The 13,758-nt window shown below is 38.3% G+C and overlaps 1 protein-coding gene across 3 annotated transcripts in view; it reads left to right on the forward strand.

The window, feature by feature from the left end:
• The window catches only part of Pik3cb (phosphatidylinositol-4,5-bisphosphate 3-kinase catalytic subunit beta), a 172,673-nt gene that overhangs the window by 114,353 nt on the left and 44,562 nt on the right, over positions 1 to 13,758 (forward strand). For all 3 annotated transcript variants that reach the window (XM_004624978.3, XM_023704971.1, XM_023704972.1), the window contains 2 exons: positions 9,722 to 9,973; positions 12,371 to 12,467. In XM_004624978.3, coding sequence (XP_004625035.1) covers positions 9,722 to 9,973; positions 12,371 to 12,467 — 349 coding nt within the window. The remainder of the gene's footprint in view (positions 1 to 9,721; positions 9,974 to 12,370; positions 12,468 to 13,758) is intronic.

Raw genomic sequence — 13,758 nt, forward strand, 5'->3', positions numbered from 1 at the left:
GAGCACTACAGAAGTGAGTTCCAGATGGCCTGTTCCAACCTGCTGAGGGCTAACATGGACGGGCTGAAGAAGGGACAAGAAGCACAAGAGTAAGAAGGCCAGAAGAGCACAGCGAAGGGCTCGGGGTTCTCTGCTCTTTCCGCTTAACCAATGGATGGCTGTTTTTCCTTTTGGCCACACAAGGTAGCAACTATTTTCATGTGAGATGAGGGTCGTCTTGGAGAGAAGAAGGTTACAGTGTACAGGGTACTTGCAGTACGAAGCTAGTTCGGATCTGTGCTGCGTGGCTGTGTTCTCAGTCTCCCAAGGCCTCTGTAACCGTTTTCCTGAAGGGCAATGTATCATTAAATATTTGTTTCCCAAAAAAACAAAGTCACCCCTCGGAAACGTCGCACTAGCTCCCTGAACCACATACAAAGCCCAACGCAGGGCTTCTGTAGGAATTCTTTGGTATTGCATTTTTATACTAAAATAATTCAGATTCATACTCGGGAGGAAACACAACAGCATGAAAAGTTTATACCTGTCACCCAGTGCGATCCAGTCTTAACTTGTGAAAACACTTATTCAATATCCTTTTCTGTAAAAATATGACAGGTAGATGAAAGATAGCTAGATAAAAGTAAAACGAAGCCCCAGTTGTGATCCTGTGTATCTTTTTTCTATCCCATCCCCTCATCAGAATTAATCAATACTCTAAGTTCAGTGGCTATCATTGTACGGTAAGCTTTTCGCCATCATGACAAAATACCTGAGATTAACAACTTAAAGGAAGACAAGTCTTTCAATAGATTGTCTTAGTCTATTGATGTTTTTATTTAGAAGGTTAGTTAGACTCACATTATTACATTTTGTGTTTCCTGTTTAGCACGGGAACCAGGAATTCCTTGTTTGCCTTAGCTGGCATTTCTTTAATAATGGGGGTACTCCTTTCTCATGAAAGCCGTAGCTCTGGATTCTGTACTTGCAGTAGCTAGCCTACATTTTTACATTGCAGTACAATGAGTTGTGTATTAAGTATCTCGCATCTTGAACAGCTTGTCCACCTCGCTACCACTTGTAGACGCTAGCCATTTACTCAAACTTTCAGCGCATCTGATTGCTGTGCTGATTGGAACGACCCATCTATTCCGGAAATAAGAAAGAACAAGGGCCAGGGAGATGGCTCAGTGGAATAAGTGCTTCCCTGGCAAGTGCAAGGGCCTGAGTTCAATTCCTGATATATATAGAGAGAGAGAGAGAGAGAGAGAGAGAGAGAGAGAGGAGTTTGACCATATTGTGAAACAAGAAGAAAATTAAGGTGATGTGAAAAAAATTCATGTTTTGGCCAACACAGAATATTTTTTTTATTTTGTGAGTATAGGAATGTAGTCTGTGTGTCTTGGGACCTCCCTGTTTAGTACGGTGGAAAGTCCTTTGCATGACAGTGCCTACTTGTATTTCTCTCCTAATGCTCCCTAACTTGTGAAAAAATGTACCTTTGAAAGTTCACTGAAGTGGAATATAAAACTATGTAGCTCTGTGAAGCATGACCATGTTTTTAAATTTTTAACTTTTTAGAAGACTCAAGGTGACTTAGACATCAGAAACTAATAAAGTTCAGAGAATTTCAAGTGATACAAGTTTGGAGAATAGATTTTTTTTTTTTATTGTATTTTCCTCAAGCAAGAATTTCTTTTTTATGCCTATTATGGGAGATTCTAAAGTCAGAAAACAAAATTTTCATCATTTTGTAGTTCTAGATCAGTTTTTATATTTTTGTATTTTCAAACTATCAACCTGTCATTGTAGCAAATTATCAAATTTCTTGGGCTGGGGATATAGCTCAGTGGCACAAGCATCTGCCTGGCAAGTGCAAGGTCCTGAATTCTATCCCTGGTACCAAAAGAAAAAAAAATTCTTAAGTAAAAATAGTAATAATGGGGCAGGGTGATAGCTGAGCAGTCTAAGCACCTACCTGGCAAGCACAAGGACCTGATTCCCAGCACCACATGCCATGCTGGCCTGGTGCCCTGTCTGCCACTGAAACTGAGCATAGAGGTAAACACTTGTAATCCCACCAATGGGGAGGCTGAGAATGGAGGATCACTACAAGTCTGAGCTACACAGCAAGACCTTGTACCAAATAAAATAGATAATAAATGAATAGATTTTAAAAAGTCTTTTTTATGTATTTAGTATAAGGTCTATAGGGTCTCACTGTACAGATCAGACTTATAGTGATCCTCCTGTTTTCAGCCTCCCAACTGCTGGGATTACTGGCATGCGCCACCATGCCCAGTCTCAATCGCTGTCTCAGCGTGCTCCGGGGGTGAGCCTGGCATGGTAGTGCAGGGGATAGAACCCCAATCCCTGCTCTCTGCCTAATCAGGTACTTCAGTCTGCTGAGCTATCTGGCCAGCCCTTGAAACAAGTCTTAATGATTTGATCTAAAGCGACAATTTGACTATTAAATGATTTTTTTTTAAGAAAATTTCTTCAGAATATGCAGGTTCTCTTTATTTTTACCAAGCCCGTTAGACTGGTTCTTTATTTTCATTATTCCCCAGTTCATATCCTAGGTGTTTACAGGTAATAAAAGACTATATTTGAGATTGTTTGGGTTTTAAGCCCAACTAATCCATAATGTGGCTTTATTTTTTATATCTTAACTTTGTCAGAAGCTTGTCAATACATCTATAATATCTTTTGTGTTGTTTTAATGTTAATAGCTATTAATATTTAAAAATATTAAATAGTTAAAAAATATTACCTGTAGCTGAGTATGGCAGCACACATATGTAATGCCAGCACCTGAGAGGCCAAGGCGAGAGATTGCCCTGAGTGGGAGTCCAGCCTGGGCTTCACAGTGAGTTCAAGGATATCCTGAGCTACATAGCAAAACCCTGTCTCAAAAAAAAAGTTGGTGTACATGTATGTGTGCTTGTGAAGTTAGCTAAGACTTATTCAGCATTCACATAATAGATTCTTGCTTTATTTCTCAAAGATTGTCAAACAATAAGAGATGCTAGCATTTTATTTAAGTTAATTGGTACAATTTAGGTATACAGTATGTAGTGACACCATTTGTTGTAGGTGATTTGTATCTGTATGATTTGTCTTGATTCCTCTCTCCCCTCCCACTTCTGCTGCTCTCCTTGAAAGCCTTTTCCCCTCTCCAATCACACAGCTTAGTTTTCATTTTGTCCTCCTTTTCTCGTGCTTGTTCTTTCCCTTTTCCCTCTCCCCTCCCTAGTTCCCTTTTCCTTTTGACAATTTCTTCCTATTTCACAACAGCTAGTATACATTTGTGTTATTTACATTTTCAGTTTTTCATGTCACAAAATAATGTAGTACTTATATGTGTTTTCAATTTATTTCACTTATGGTTATGATCAGAAGACCCATCTATTTAGCTGTAAAGCAGACCCTCAAAGTTTAAAGTCCCAGTCCAAAAGTGGGCATCCTAGATGAATAAATACTTCTCAGAAGAATTGCAAATGTTGGGTAAATATATGAGAAAATGTTCAACATCACTGGTTATACAGTAATACAAATTGAAACAATGCTGAAATGCCATCTCACCCTAGAAAAAATGTCTATTATCAAGAAAACCATTAACAAATCCTGGCAGGGCTGTGAGGAAAAAGGAATCCTTCACTGTTCGTGGGAGTATAGACTGGTGCAAACACTGTGGAAATCACTGTGAAAGTTCCTCAAAAAACTAGGATTACTGGACTTAGGATTTGACCCCCTATTCCCCTTCTGGGTATTTTCCCAGAATAAAAACGCTGTATGTGCACCCATGTTTATAGCAGCACAGTTTGTACTTGGCTACATCTTTGAAGCAACCCAAATGCCCATCAGCCAATGAATGTATGTATGTATGTATGTATGTATGTATGTATGTATGTATTTATTTATTTATTTATTTATTGGCAGAACCGGAGATTGAACTCAGGCCCTTGCATTTGCCAGAGAAGTGCTTATTCCACTGAGCCATCTCCCTGGCACCCACAATGAATGTATTTTTAAAAATATGAGTTTTTTTATACAATGGAGTATTGTATAAAATATAATATTTCAGTATTCAGCGATAATGAAAGATAAAATTGAGACATTCATAGATGCTGACATTTAGGTATACATTTATTTATTTATTTATTTATTTACCAGGAATAGAACTCCTGGTATCATTCTTGGCAGGCAGGCACTGTGCCAGTGAGCTACATCCTCAGCCCAACGCTAGCATTTTTTTTGTGGCTGTCTTAGCCCACCCTAGTGGCAGGACTGGTGTGGTATGTGGTGCTGTGGACTGAACCACTGTCCCGGCGCTTTGCCTAAACTTGCCTAAGCAGGTGCTGTCTCACCAGCCCCAATGCTAGCCTTTTTTTTTTTTTTTTTTTTTCACGGAACTGGGGATTGAACTCAGGCCCTTGTGCTTGCCAGGGAAGCGCTTATTCTACTGAGCCATCTCCCTGGCCCAATGCTAGCATTTTTAAGCTCAGTAATTTATCATATGTAGCTTGTCTTTACACCGAACCTTTGACATTATATTCATTTTTTGGACTTGTAATTTTCTATACGTGCTTAATTTGAATTCCATATACATAAGGTGACAAATATGTATCTCTGTAAGGTCACCAACAATAAGAAATGTTGGTTTTGTCCTGCTATTCCTATCTTTCAATTTCTTACACAACAGATCAAAATACATGTTACATATTTTGTTTTATTTATGATTTAACTTATTTTTCTTAAATGATTTAATGTCATCTCTCACTTTCTTCTCTCTCCACTCACACAGTAGGCACAAGTTTGGCTTTTAAAAATGTAATTGAGTATATTTAGTTGGCAAGTAGTAATAAGAAAATATGTTAATAGCATGTTTTCCATTAAGTATTGATAGTGTAAGATCTTATAGAATTAATTGCATATTGTGGACTACATATTTGGTTCTCTGACTGCTGTAAGATTTGTGGATAAAGCCAAAGGAAAACTTGATCCATTAGAGTATTGAGAATGCTATAAGATAAAAACAAACTGGTTATTCATGAGCTTGTAGTTCATGATACTACAAGTTCAAAGAAACTTTTGGTTTTGAGTTTTTGGTAGTGGTGGTGGATTATTTTGTGTTTATTAGTTTGATTTTTAAAAAAAAAAAAAAAAAAAGGAAGAAAAGGGCCTTGCTATATACTTTAGGCTCATCTTGAACTCACTGTGGAGCCCAGGCTGGCCTTAAATTTGTGGCAGTTCTCTTGCCTCAACCTCCCAATTGTGGAGTTACAGGCATGTGCCACTATCCCCAGCTCAGAGAAACATTTAATCCTTATGACCAGATGTGGATGTGCATGCCTATAATCCCAGCACTTGGGAGGTTGAGGAAGGAGGATTGTAGCACATTTCAGATCAATTTGGGCTACATAGCCAACTCATCCCTTTCCCCTTTGGTTGTATTTCCTCTTGCATTTGGTAAAGGAGCCTAATGTGGTTTCTATTTGGACATCCCCTCAGAGCTTCATGTGTTCAAAGGTGATTGAAGTATAGGACACTCCAGGGCTGGCTTGGTGTCAGGAAATGAAGTTTGGCCAAAAGTGTGTTTGGGAGCGCAGCCCCGAAGGTGTATTTCCCTTCTTGGCTCCTCCCTTCACTCTGTGCTCTGGGGCTGCTGTGATGTGAGTGGCCTTGCCTCAGCCAGGCCCTTCTAGCATGCTTTCCTCCCTTGGACCCAGCTATCTTGGGATTACAAACACGATCCAGAATAAACCTCTCCTTTAAGTTTCACATGTCACAGATCATTTCTCAGTGACAAGAAAATGACTAAGACAAAGTTAGAGTGGTCTCAGTGCCTTACCATGTCTAAAGAGTTGGTCCTGTTGAACACACCACACTGTCTCTTTTCTATCTTCCTAAAACTGCTATCGGTTACTTTCCCTGCACATTATAGTGGTAGCCTGCTAGCCACCCTTCTTGCCTCTAGGTTCACACCCTGCTTGCTTTATTTTGCGGTACCGGGGATTGAACTCAGGACCGTGCACTTGCCAGGCAAGCACTTATTCTACTGAGCTATCTCCCCAGGCCCTACACCCTGCTTTATAGCCAAGCATTTCTTTAGCCTGAACACAAAGTGGTGTTTTTTGCTGTTTCAGTTATATTTCTACTTAATAGTCTTTAATGGCATTGACTTTGCTGCTAGCTCCTTCAGGATAGTCTAGTTCTTTTCCACATCCCTGATGTGCTTCTAGCTGTATCATACTGTTTTTTTCCCTCAAAGAATGCCAGGAGGGCTTGTCTTTGCACCTGTAGGAGGTGTCACCTTTTCCCTCTCTGCATGTTGAAATCCTTTTAAGATAATGTTTTTCCAGGCATAGTGATACACACCTGTAATCCTAGTACTCAGGAGGCTGATACAGGAAGATTGCCAGGAATTTGAGGTTGACCTGGACTGTATAGTGAATTCAAAGCCAGCCTGAACTATTTAGTGAGATTCTGTCAAAAAACCCAAACCAGACAAAATGAAAAGAAAATTTGGTAAAACAGTGGAGGGGCCTTTCTAACCACTGATACATGTAAATTCCTATCTGTTATGTGCTTACCTTGTTTTCAGGAAGGAAAAGAAGACATGTATTTGGAACAGGAACTGGAGCATTTTTGTGCTCTTTTTTCCTACGATATAACTTCACTAACATTAAGAACCACTTATTACCGTCTTAAGTACAGTTGATCAGCCACTGCACTTAAAGTTCTATGTCTTATTTCATGTAAGCATTACAGCAGCTTTCTGAGATAAGTTCATTTATTCTGGTTTTTTCAAAAGTAGACCATGCTGGGCATGATAGTACACACTTACAATCCCAGCACTTGGGGCTGAGGCAGGGGGATCACTGCCAGCTCGAGGTTAGCCTGAACTGCATAGAGATACTCTGTTTCAAAAAGACTAAAAATAAAAATAAATAAAAAGACTTAATGCAGTGACATATTTTATTCTTCAAGATTTCTTTAAATATGACATAAATTTTGTTGATAAGCTGTTTCTACTTTGAAGAAAATAATATCCTGTGGGTTTCTCATTTTTATCTAGAAAATAAAGGAGTTAGAAAAATGAGTAATGCCATGTATATGTTAAAGTGAGCTCTTTTAGCCAGTATGGCAGCATATGTTTGTAGCTCCATCTACTTAGGAGGCTGAAGCAGGAGGATCACTTGAATGAGATATTTGAAGCCAGCATAGACAGCATAGCAAGACCCTGTCTTAAAATTAAAAAAAAGCTTACTCCTTTTGTGCTTTATGGTCAGGTTAGCTGTTTAAAATGCAAATTGTCAGTTTCTCATATTTAAATCATTTGAGAATAAGATATGAAGTAGATGTAAAGATTTCCTAAAAGTGTATGTAATCTCTGCAGTTCGGAGAGTAGTCCTTGTGGTCTTTACAAACCAAAATGAAAGTCTGAAATTTTTGGATTATCTCTTGAGAACACAGAAATACCATTTAAGCTAGTTTAAAGACACAGACTCAGTAAAGATAACCTTACTCTATAGGTATTCATGCAGGTAATGAGGAAAGAAACCTAAAAGCTGCTTCTGGTTTTTTTTTTAATGTATTTGGTACAGGGTCTCACTGTGCAGCTCGAGGCAGCTCAGACTCTAGTGATCCTTCCGTTTTCAGCCTCCCCAGCTTTGGATTTACAGGCATGCATCACTACGCCCAGTCTCAGCGCCCTGGGGTGAGAATGGTGCAGCATGTGGTGCCTGGGCCAGTACCCGGTCCCTGCGCTTGTCTAAGCAGGTGTTTCGTCTGTTGAGCTATCTTGAAGGCCTTTGTGTGTGTGTGTGTGTGTGTGTGTGTGTGTGTGTGTATGGTTGTGGTTGTTGTTGTTGTATATTTTATTTTAAAGAGTAAAAATGGAAGCAAAAACACAAAGACAAACAGCAACATAAAACAATGCATATGTTACAGATTTTCAAAATAAGAATAGCTACTTAACAATGGTTGTTACATTATCTATTTTTTCATCAAAGCTGTTACTCAGATTAACAGATACAGTTAGGATTGGGGAAATAATTAAATGTTGGCACTTGCTTTCAAGAAATCTTAATTTTTTTTCCTTGTCTTTTTGTTTTTTAATAGAGGCTTTCTGTAGTAAACAGTACAGAAACAAACTAGAAATAAACTATTCAGTAAAAACAGTACAGAAACAGTACAGAAATAAACTATTCCTGAAAGGTTGTTTTAAAAATAACACCAAAAAGTCAGCTCTGTATTGATTCATGGTTTCATTAAATTTCATGTTTTAGATTGAGGAACATTTTGACATCGTATAGACATATGGTCTTAAATTTAGAGCATTCTGCCATTTTATGATCTTGTTAGAATATTAATTTTAGAATATTTTATGGTAGCAAAATTCAAAGGTCATTTAAGGAATGACAAACCATCAATACTTCTATCACCCTAATATAAATTACTTTCATTAACATTTTTCTGTCACATGGTCACAAAGTGAATATACTTTTAATAGTATTTTGAGTTATTCCATTTAAGATTATATTGTAAATCTATTTATCCATTGTACAGATTTCCTGATGGATTGAAAGAGAGTGTGTGTGTGAAGTAGAGTCTGGTGCCATTCACATAATCCCAGCACTGGAGAACCTTAGAAGGGAGGATCACTTCAGGTTTGAGAGCAGCTTGGGCTGACATAGTGAGTTCAAGGCCAGCTTGAACTTCATAGCAAGACCCTGTCTCATAAGAGGAAAAGGAAGGGAGGGGAGGGAAGAGAAAACAAGGGGAAAAAGCCTAAATAATTCCACACATATAGTGATTTGTTCTATAATATTTGTTAATGGTATATGCTAGTGTCATATTGGAGTAAATTGGTATACAAAATTTTTATCTTAAAATTTTGGCTCAATCTCTGTATTTTATTACTGTACTGTTCTTAGTTCTACTTGGTGCTCACTTTTAATTAGTAATAATTATGGCATTTGAAAAAATTTTACAAATACCTGAATATAAAGTTTTCTGGGACATTGTATACATGCTAGGCATTATCCTGGGTGTGGACTTTTAAAATAAAAATGAAGGACAGGGGTCATAAATATGAGTAATCATAGATATGGGTAGAATATCTTGGCTCTTAACAGGACAGATTCACAAATTATTTAGAAATGTCATCCATCAGGTTTTTATTTACAACTATACTGTACAGTGAGGCAAAGCTCCAGTTAAGTGAAATCAATGTGGCTAAGCCTCTGCCAGTAGTTTTTTTTAGGGGGTTTTGATTTGTTAGTTTTTTGAGACACAGGGTCTTGCTATGTGTTTCAGACTGGCTGTAACTGCACTAGGTAGCCCAGGCTGGTCTTGAACTTGCCGTTTTCCTCTTTCTCAGCCTCCTGAGTGCTGGGATCACAGGTATACACTACCACACCTGGCTCTGCTAGTACTTTTTATAATTTGTGTTGGTTTCTTCAATCCTGTTTAAACTAGAAGACATTTGCTAACATTTAAGCTAGTAGGTGATTTTGTAGCTGGCCTATGCACTAAGTGAAAAACAGGCTAAACTAATAGTTTAGTGAACAGCATAGTGATTAATTATACTTACTCCAATGTCTCTTGTGGACAAGTAGGCTTTGCAAAAGTTGGTATGCTTGTTCTCTCAATCTGTACTTTATCATTCTCCTATGTAGAGATGTTTCATTGGTATACAGTATTTATCATTTTGTTTTCATCTCTTCCATTTCAGGTTCATGTCAGGGCTGGTCTTTTTCATGGTACTGAGCTCCTGTGTAAAACCATCATAAGCTCAGAGATATCAGGGAAAAACGATCATATTTGGAACGAAACACTGGAATTTGATATTAATACCTGTGACTTGCCAAGAATGGCTCGATTGTGTTTTGCTGTCTATGCAGTTTTGGATAAAGCAAAAACGAAGAAATCAACTAAAACTATTAATCCCTCTAAATATCAGACCATCAGAAAAGCTGGAAAAGTGGTAATGTATACTAATTTCTTTTTTTTTTTTTTTAATTTTATTCATTTATTTATGTGCGTGTGTGTGTGGCCAGCTCAGTCCACCAGGGGGCGCGGCTGGCTGGCATGTGGTGCTGGGGGATTGAACCGTGGTCCCTGTGCTCTGCCAAGCTTGTTCTAAGTAGGTGCTTTAGACCACTGAGCCATTTCACCAGCCCCATAATTTCTAAAACTTCATGTAGAAATAAATTTTAATAACAAGTATCAGGGCCGGCCAGATAGTTCAGCTGACTAAAGTGCCTGCTTAGGCAGAGCGCAGCAGCTAGGGTTCAATTCCAGGTGTGCCTTGCTGGCCCTGCCCCCAGGGCTCTCCGAGAAGGTGACTAAGACTGGGCATAGTGGCACACATCTGTAATCCCAGCACTTGGGAGGCTGAAAACAGGAGGCTCACTGTGAGTTCGATCTACATTGTGAGACCCTGTACTAAATAAATAACTAATAATAGATTACAATGTAATACTTTTTATATACAGATAAAAAAGATTGTAAAATAACTGGCTCACAATTTTTGTTTGCTGTTTTGTTTGTTTTTGAGACAGCATTTCAACTTGCAACTGTTCTCCTACCTTTGCCTCCAATATGCTGGGATTACAGACATGTGCCACCATGTCCAGCTGTTTTGTTTTTTTGCGATAGGGTCTCAGTTCAGGTTGGCCTCTAACTCAGCCGCAGTCTTCTTGCCTCAGCCTCCTGAGTGCTGGGATTACAGGCATGTGCCACCACACTTTGCTGCAGTTTATCTAGAATCATAGGTAGTACATTTGTTTAAGAATTCAAAATTTTATGTATTTCACTCATCAAGTCAATTCTAGGGCACAAATGTGTAGTCAAACACATCAGTATTTGTTGTATACTAACTGATAAATGAAGATTTTCACCAGCTTTCTGTCATCTTTGGTCATGTTTTGCATTCATATTAGTTATGAGCAAACCTTTTCAGAGCTTCTTGATTTTTTTAATTTATTGTTATTTTATTTTATTTTTAATGTATTTTTTTTTTTTAGGGTCTCATTATGCAGCTCGGACTCATGGTTATCCTGCTTTCAACCTCCGTAATGCTGGGATTACTGGACTCTGTGTCTAGCTCAGCCTGGGGACGGGGCTGACACAGCATGTGGTGCCAGTAGTCAAAACGTGGTCCCTGCACTTGCCTAAGCTTGCCTAAGTAGGCGCTTTAGTCTGCTGAGCATTCTCAATAGCCCTCTTGATTTTTTTTTTTTTTTTTTTTTTGGAACCGGGGATTTGAACTCAGCCCTCTTGATTTTTGAAATACCTTTCTGAGCAATTAAAAAAAAATGTATTTGGTACTGGGGCTCAGTATGGTCTCTGCAGCTGGCTCAACACACCCAGGACCAGAGCTGGTGTTGTCTGTGGCGTTGGGGATCGAGCCCCGGTCCCTGTGCTTGTTTAAGCAGGCACTTAGTCCACTGAGCCCTTCTTTTTGAGTAATTTTTGGAGTATGGTGCATTAATTTTATTACTATATCTATACAAATTTGTATCTTTTGTTTTATGGGAACATGAGCATTTCCTCTAATTATCATATATTCTTCTAAAAAGTTGTAATGACTAAAATCCTAGAAGTTTGTACTGTAGTGGTTTTTTGAACCTGATAGAAAATTTTTCACACATTTGAATATTTATAGCTTTTTAAATACATTGTGGCCAAATTAATCTGTTAAAATATTTACATAAAAACCCTGATAACTCAATGACTCCTATTTAGAAAATTAAATAAATTCTATGTATTTAAATAGAGTCATTGCCTCCTAAAGCTCTTAAAACATATCCTCATAGTATATCACACTTCTTTCTTTTCTTTTCTTTTCTTTTCTTTTTTTTTTTGTCATTTTGAGACAGGCTCTCACTGTACAGTGCAGACCTTGAGCTCACTTTGTAGCCTAGGCCGGTCTTGACCTTGCAACGATCTCGAGTGCTGGGATCGCAGGAGTGTGCCACCAGGCCCAGCTTACCACATTTTCTTGAAATGTTAAAAATTCCTTCTCGGGGCTGGTGAGATGGCTCAGTGGTCTAAAGCACCTACTTAGAACAAGCTTAGCAAAGCACAAGGACCGCGGTTCAATCCCCCAGCACCACATGCCAACCAGCCCCGCCCCCTGGTGGGCTGAGCTGGCCACACACACACACACACACACACAAAATAAATTTAAAAAAATTCCTTCTCATTTTCAAGGCTGTATAGCAAATATCCTGTTATATGAGTATGTTGTTTTATTGTGGTATGTTGACTTCTAGTGTTTTCCTTAACAATTGTAAAGATGTTTATTTTTCCAAATCTTGTTTTGATTTTTAAAAAAATATTTCTAGAACTGACATTGAAATGGTATCTTTTTTAACAGCATTATCCTGTAGCATGGGTGAATACCATGGTTTTTGACTTTAAAGGACAATTGAGATCTGGAGACATAATATTGCACAGCTGGTCTTCATTTCCTGGTAAGACTTATACCCTAGTCCTTAATATTACAGAGTAACTAACATTTAACTAGTTAATCTTTTTTTTCTGACTCATGATTCTTGCATTTTAGTAAATAAATGACATATCTTATTTATTCTAAAACATTTGCATAGATTATTTAATACATTCTTATGATAGTTTCTGAATATTTTCATTTCACAGATGTGTTTTGTTTTTTTTTTTAATTTTCTTTGTGTGTGTGTGTGTGTGTGTGTGTGTGTGTGTGTGTGTGGCCAGCTCAGCCCACCAGGGGGAAGGGCTGGCTGGCATGTGGTTCTGGGGGATTGAACTGTGGTCCCTGTGCTTTGCTAAGCTTGTTCTAAGTAGGTGGTTTAGATCACTGAGCCATCTCACCAGCCCCATACAGATGTGTTCTTGCTTTAAACAATTTATTTATTTAGTACAGGGGCTGTAGGGTGTCATTACATAGACAGTACTCATAGTGATCCTCCTGTTTTCAGCCTCCCAAGTGCTGGAATTATAGGCTGGGCCATCATGCCCAGTCTCAATCCCCGTCTCAGTGCGCCCTGGGGGCAGGGCTTGTGCTAGGAATTGACCCCTGCGCTATGCATAAGCAGGTGTTTTAGTCTGCTGAGTTATCTGGCCAGCCCTAAACATCTTATTTTTGTAGTGCCTTAAAAACATCTTTTATTGTTTGTTGTTAAACCAGCTAGTAGAAGGAACATTCACTAAAATGGAAGAAAATAAATAACATTAGTTGGCTTTAGTCTGAAGTTTGAGGTTTTGTAGAGTACCTTCCACATGACTCTATTTCTTAAATACTACTTAAAGTACCTGCATTGAATGAGATACGTGCTTTTTAAAAAGTCTCCTTGTTAATAGAGGGATTTGTTCTAATAGTGTTTGTAAATAGGATACCATTTCTGCATCTTGTATAACAGTCACTAGGAAGGCAGAATGCAATGTGTTAATTATTGGAACTGTCCTACCAATTTGATTTGAAATTGTCTCATTGCTATTTATTTCTCAATAAAATTATGGAAAAAAAAACAAACAAAACTGCAGTACAGGGTTACAGGATAAATCTTGAGGGAACTTGACTGACCTTATCAGATACAAAAGTTACATTTCTTGTTATACAGGTCTTGCTTTATCTTGGTCTTAACCATCCAGCAGAAAAGTATAAAAATGAGGTATATAAAGTAAAGCCATATTAATATGCTGAGCTGTGAAAGGCTCAAGTCAACAACTTCTGTGGATAACCCACTACTATTAGGGACTGCTGGTCTGTGTTGGATTGTTTTGCTG

Source organism: Octodon degus, unplaced genomic scaffold (assembly GCF_000260255.1).
Source record: "Octodon degus isolate 3935 unplaced genomic scaffold, OctDeg1.0 scaffold00008, whole genome shotgun sequence".
Lineage (NCBI taxonomy): Eukaryota > Metazoa > Chordata > Mammalia > Rodentia > Octodontidae > Octodon > Octodon degus.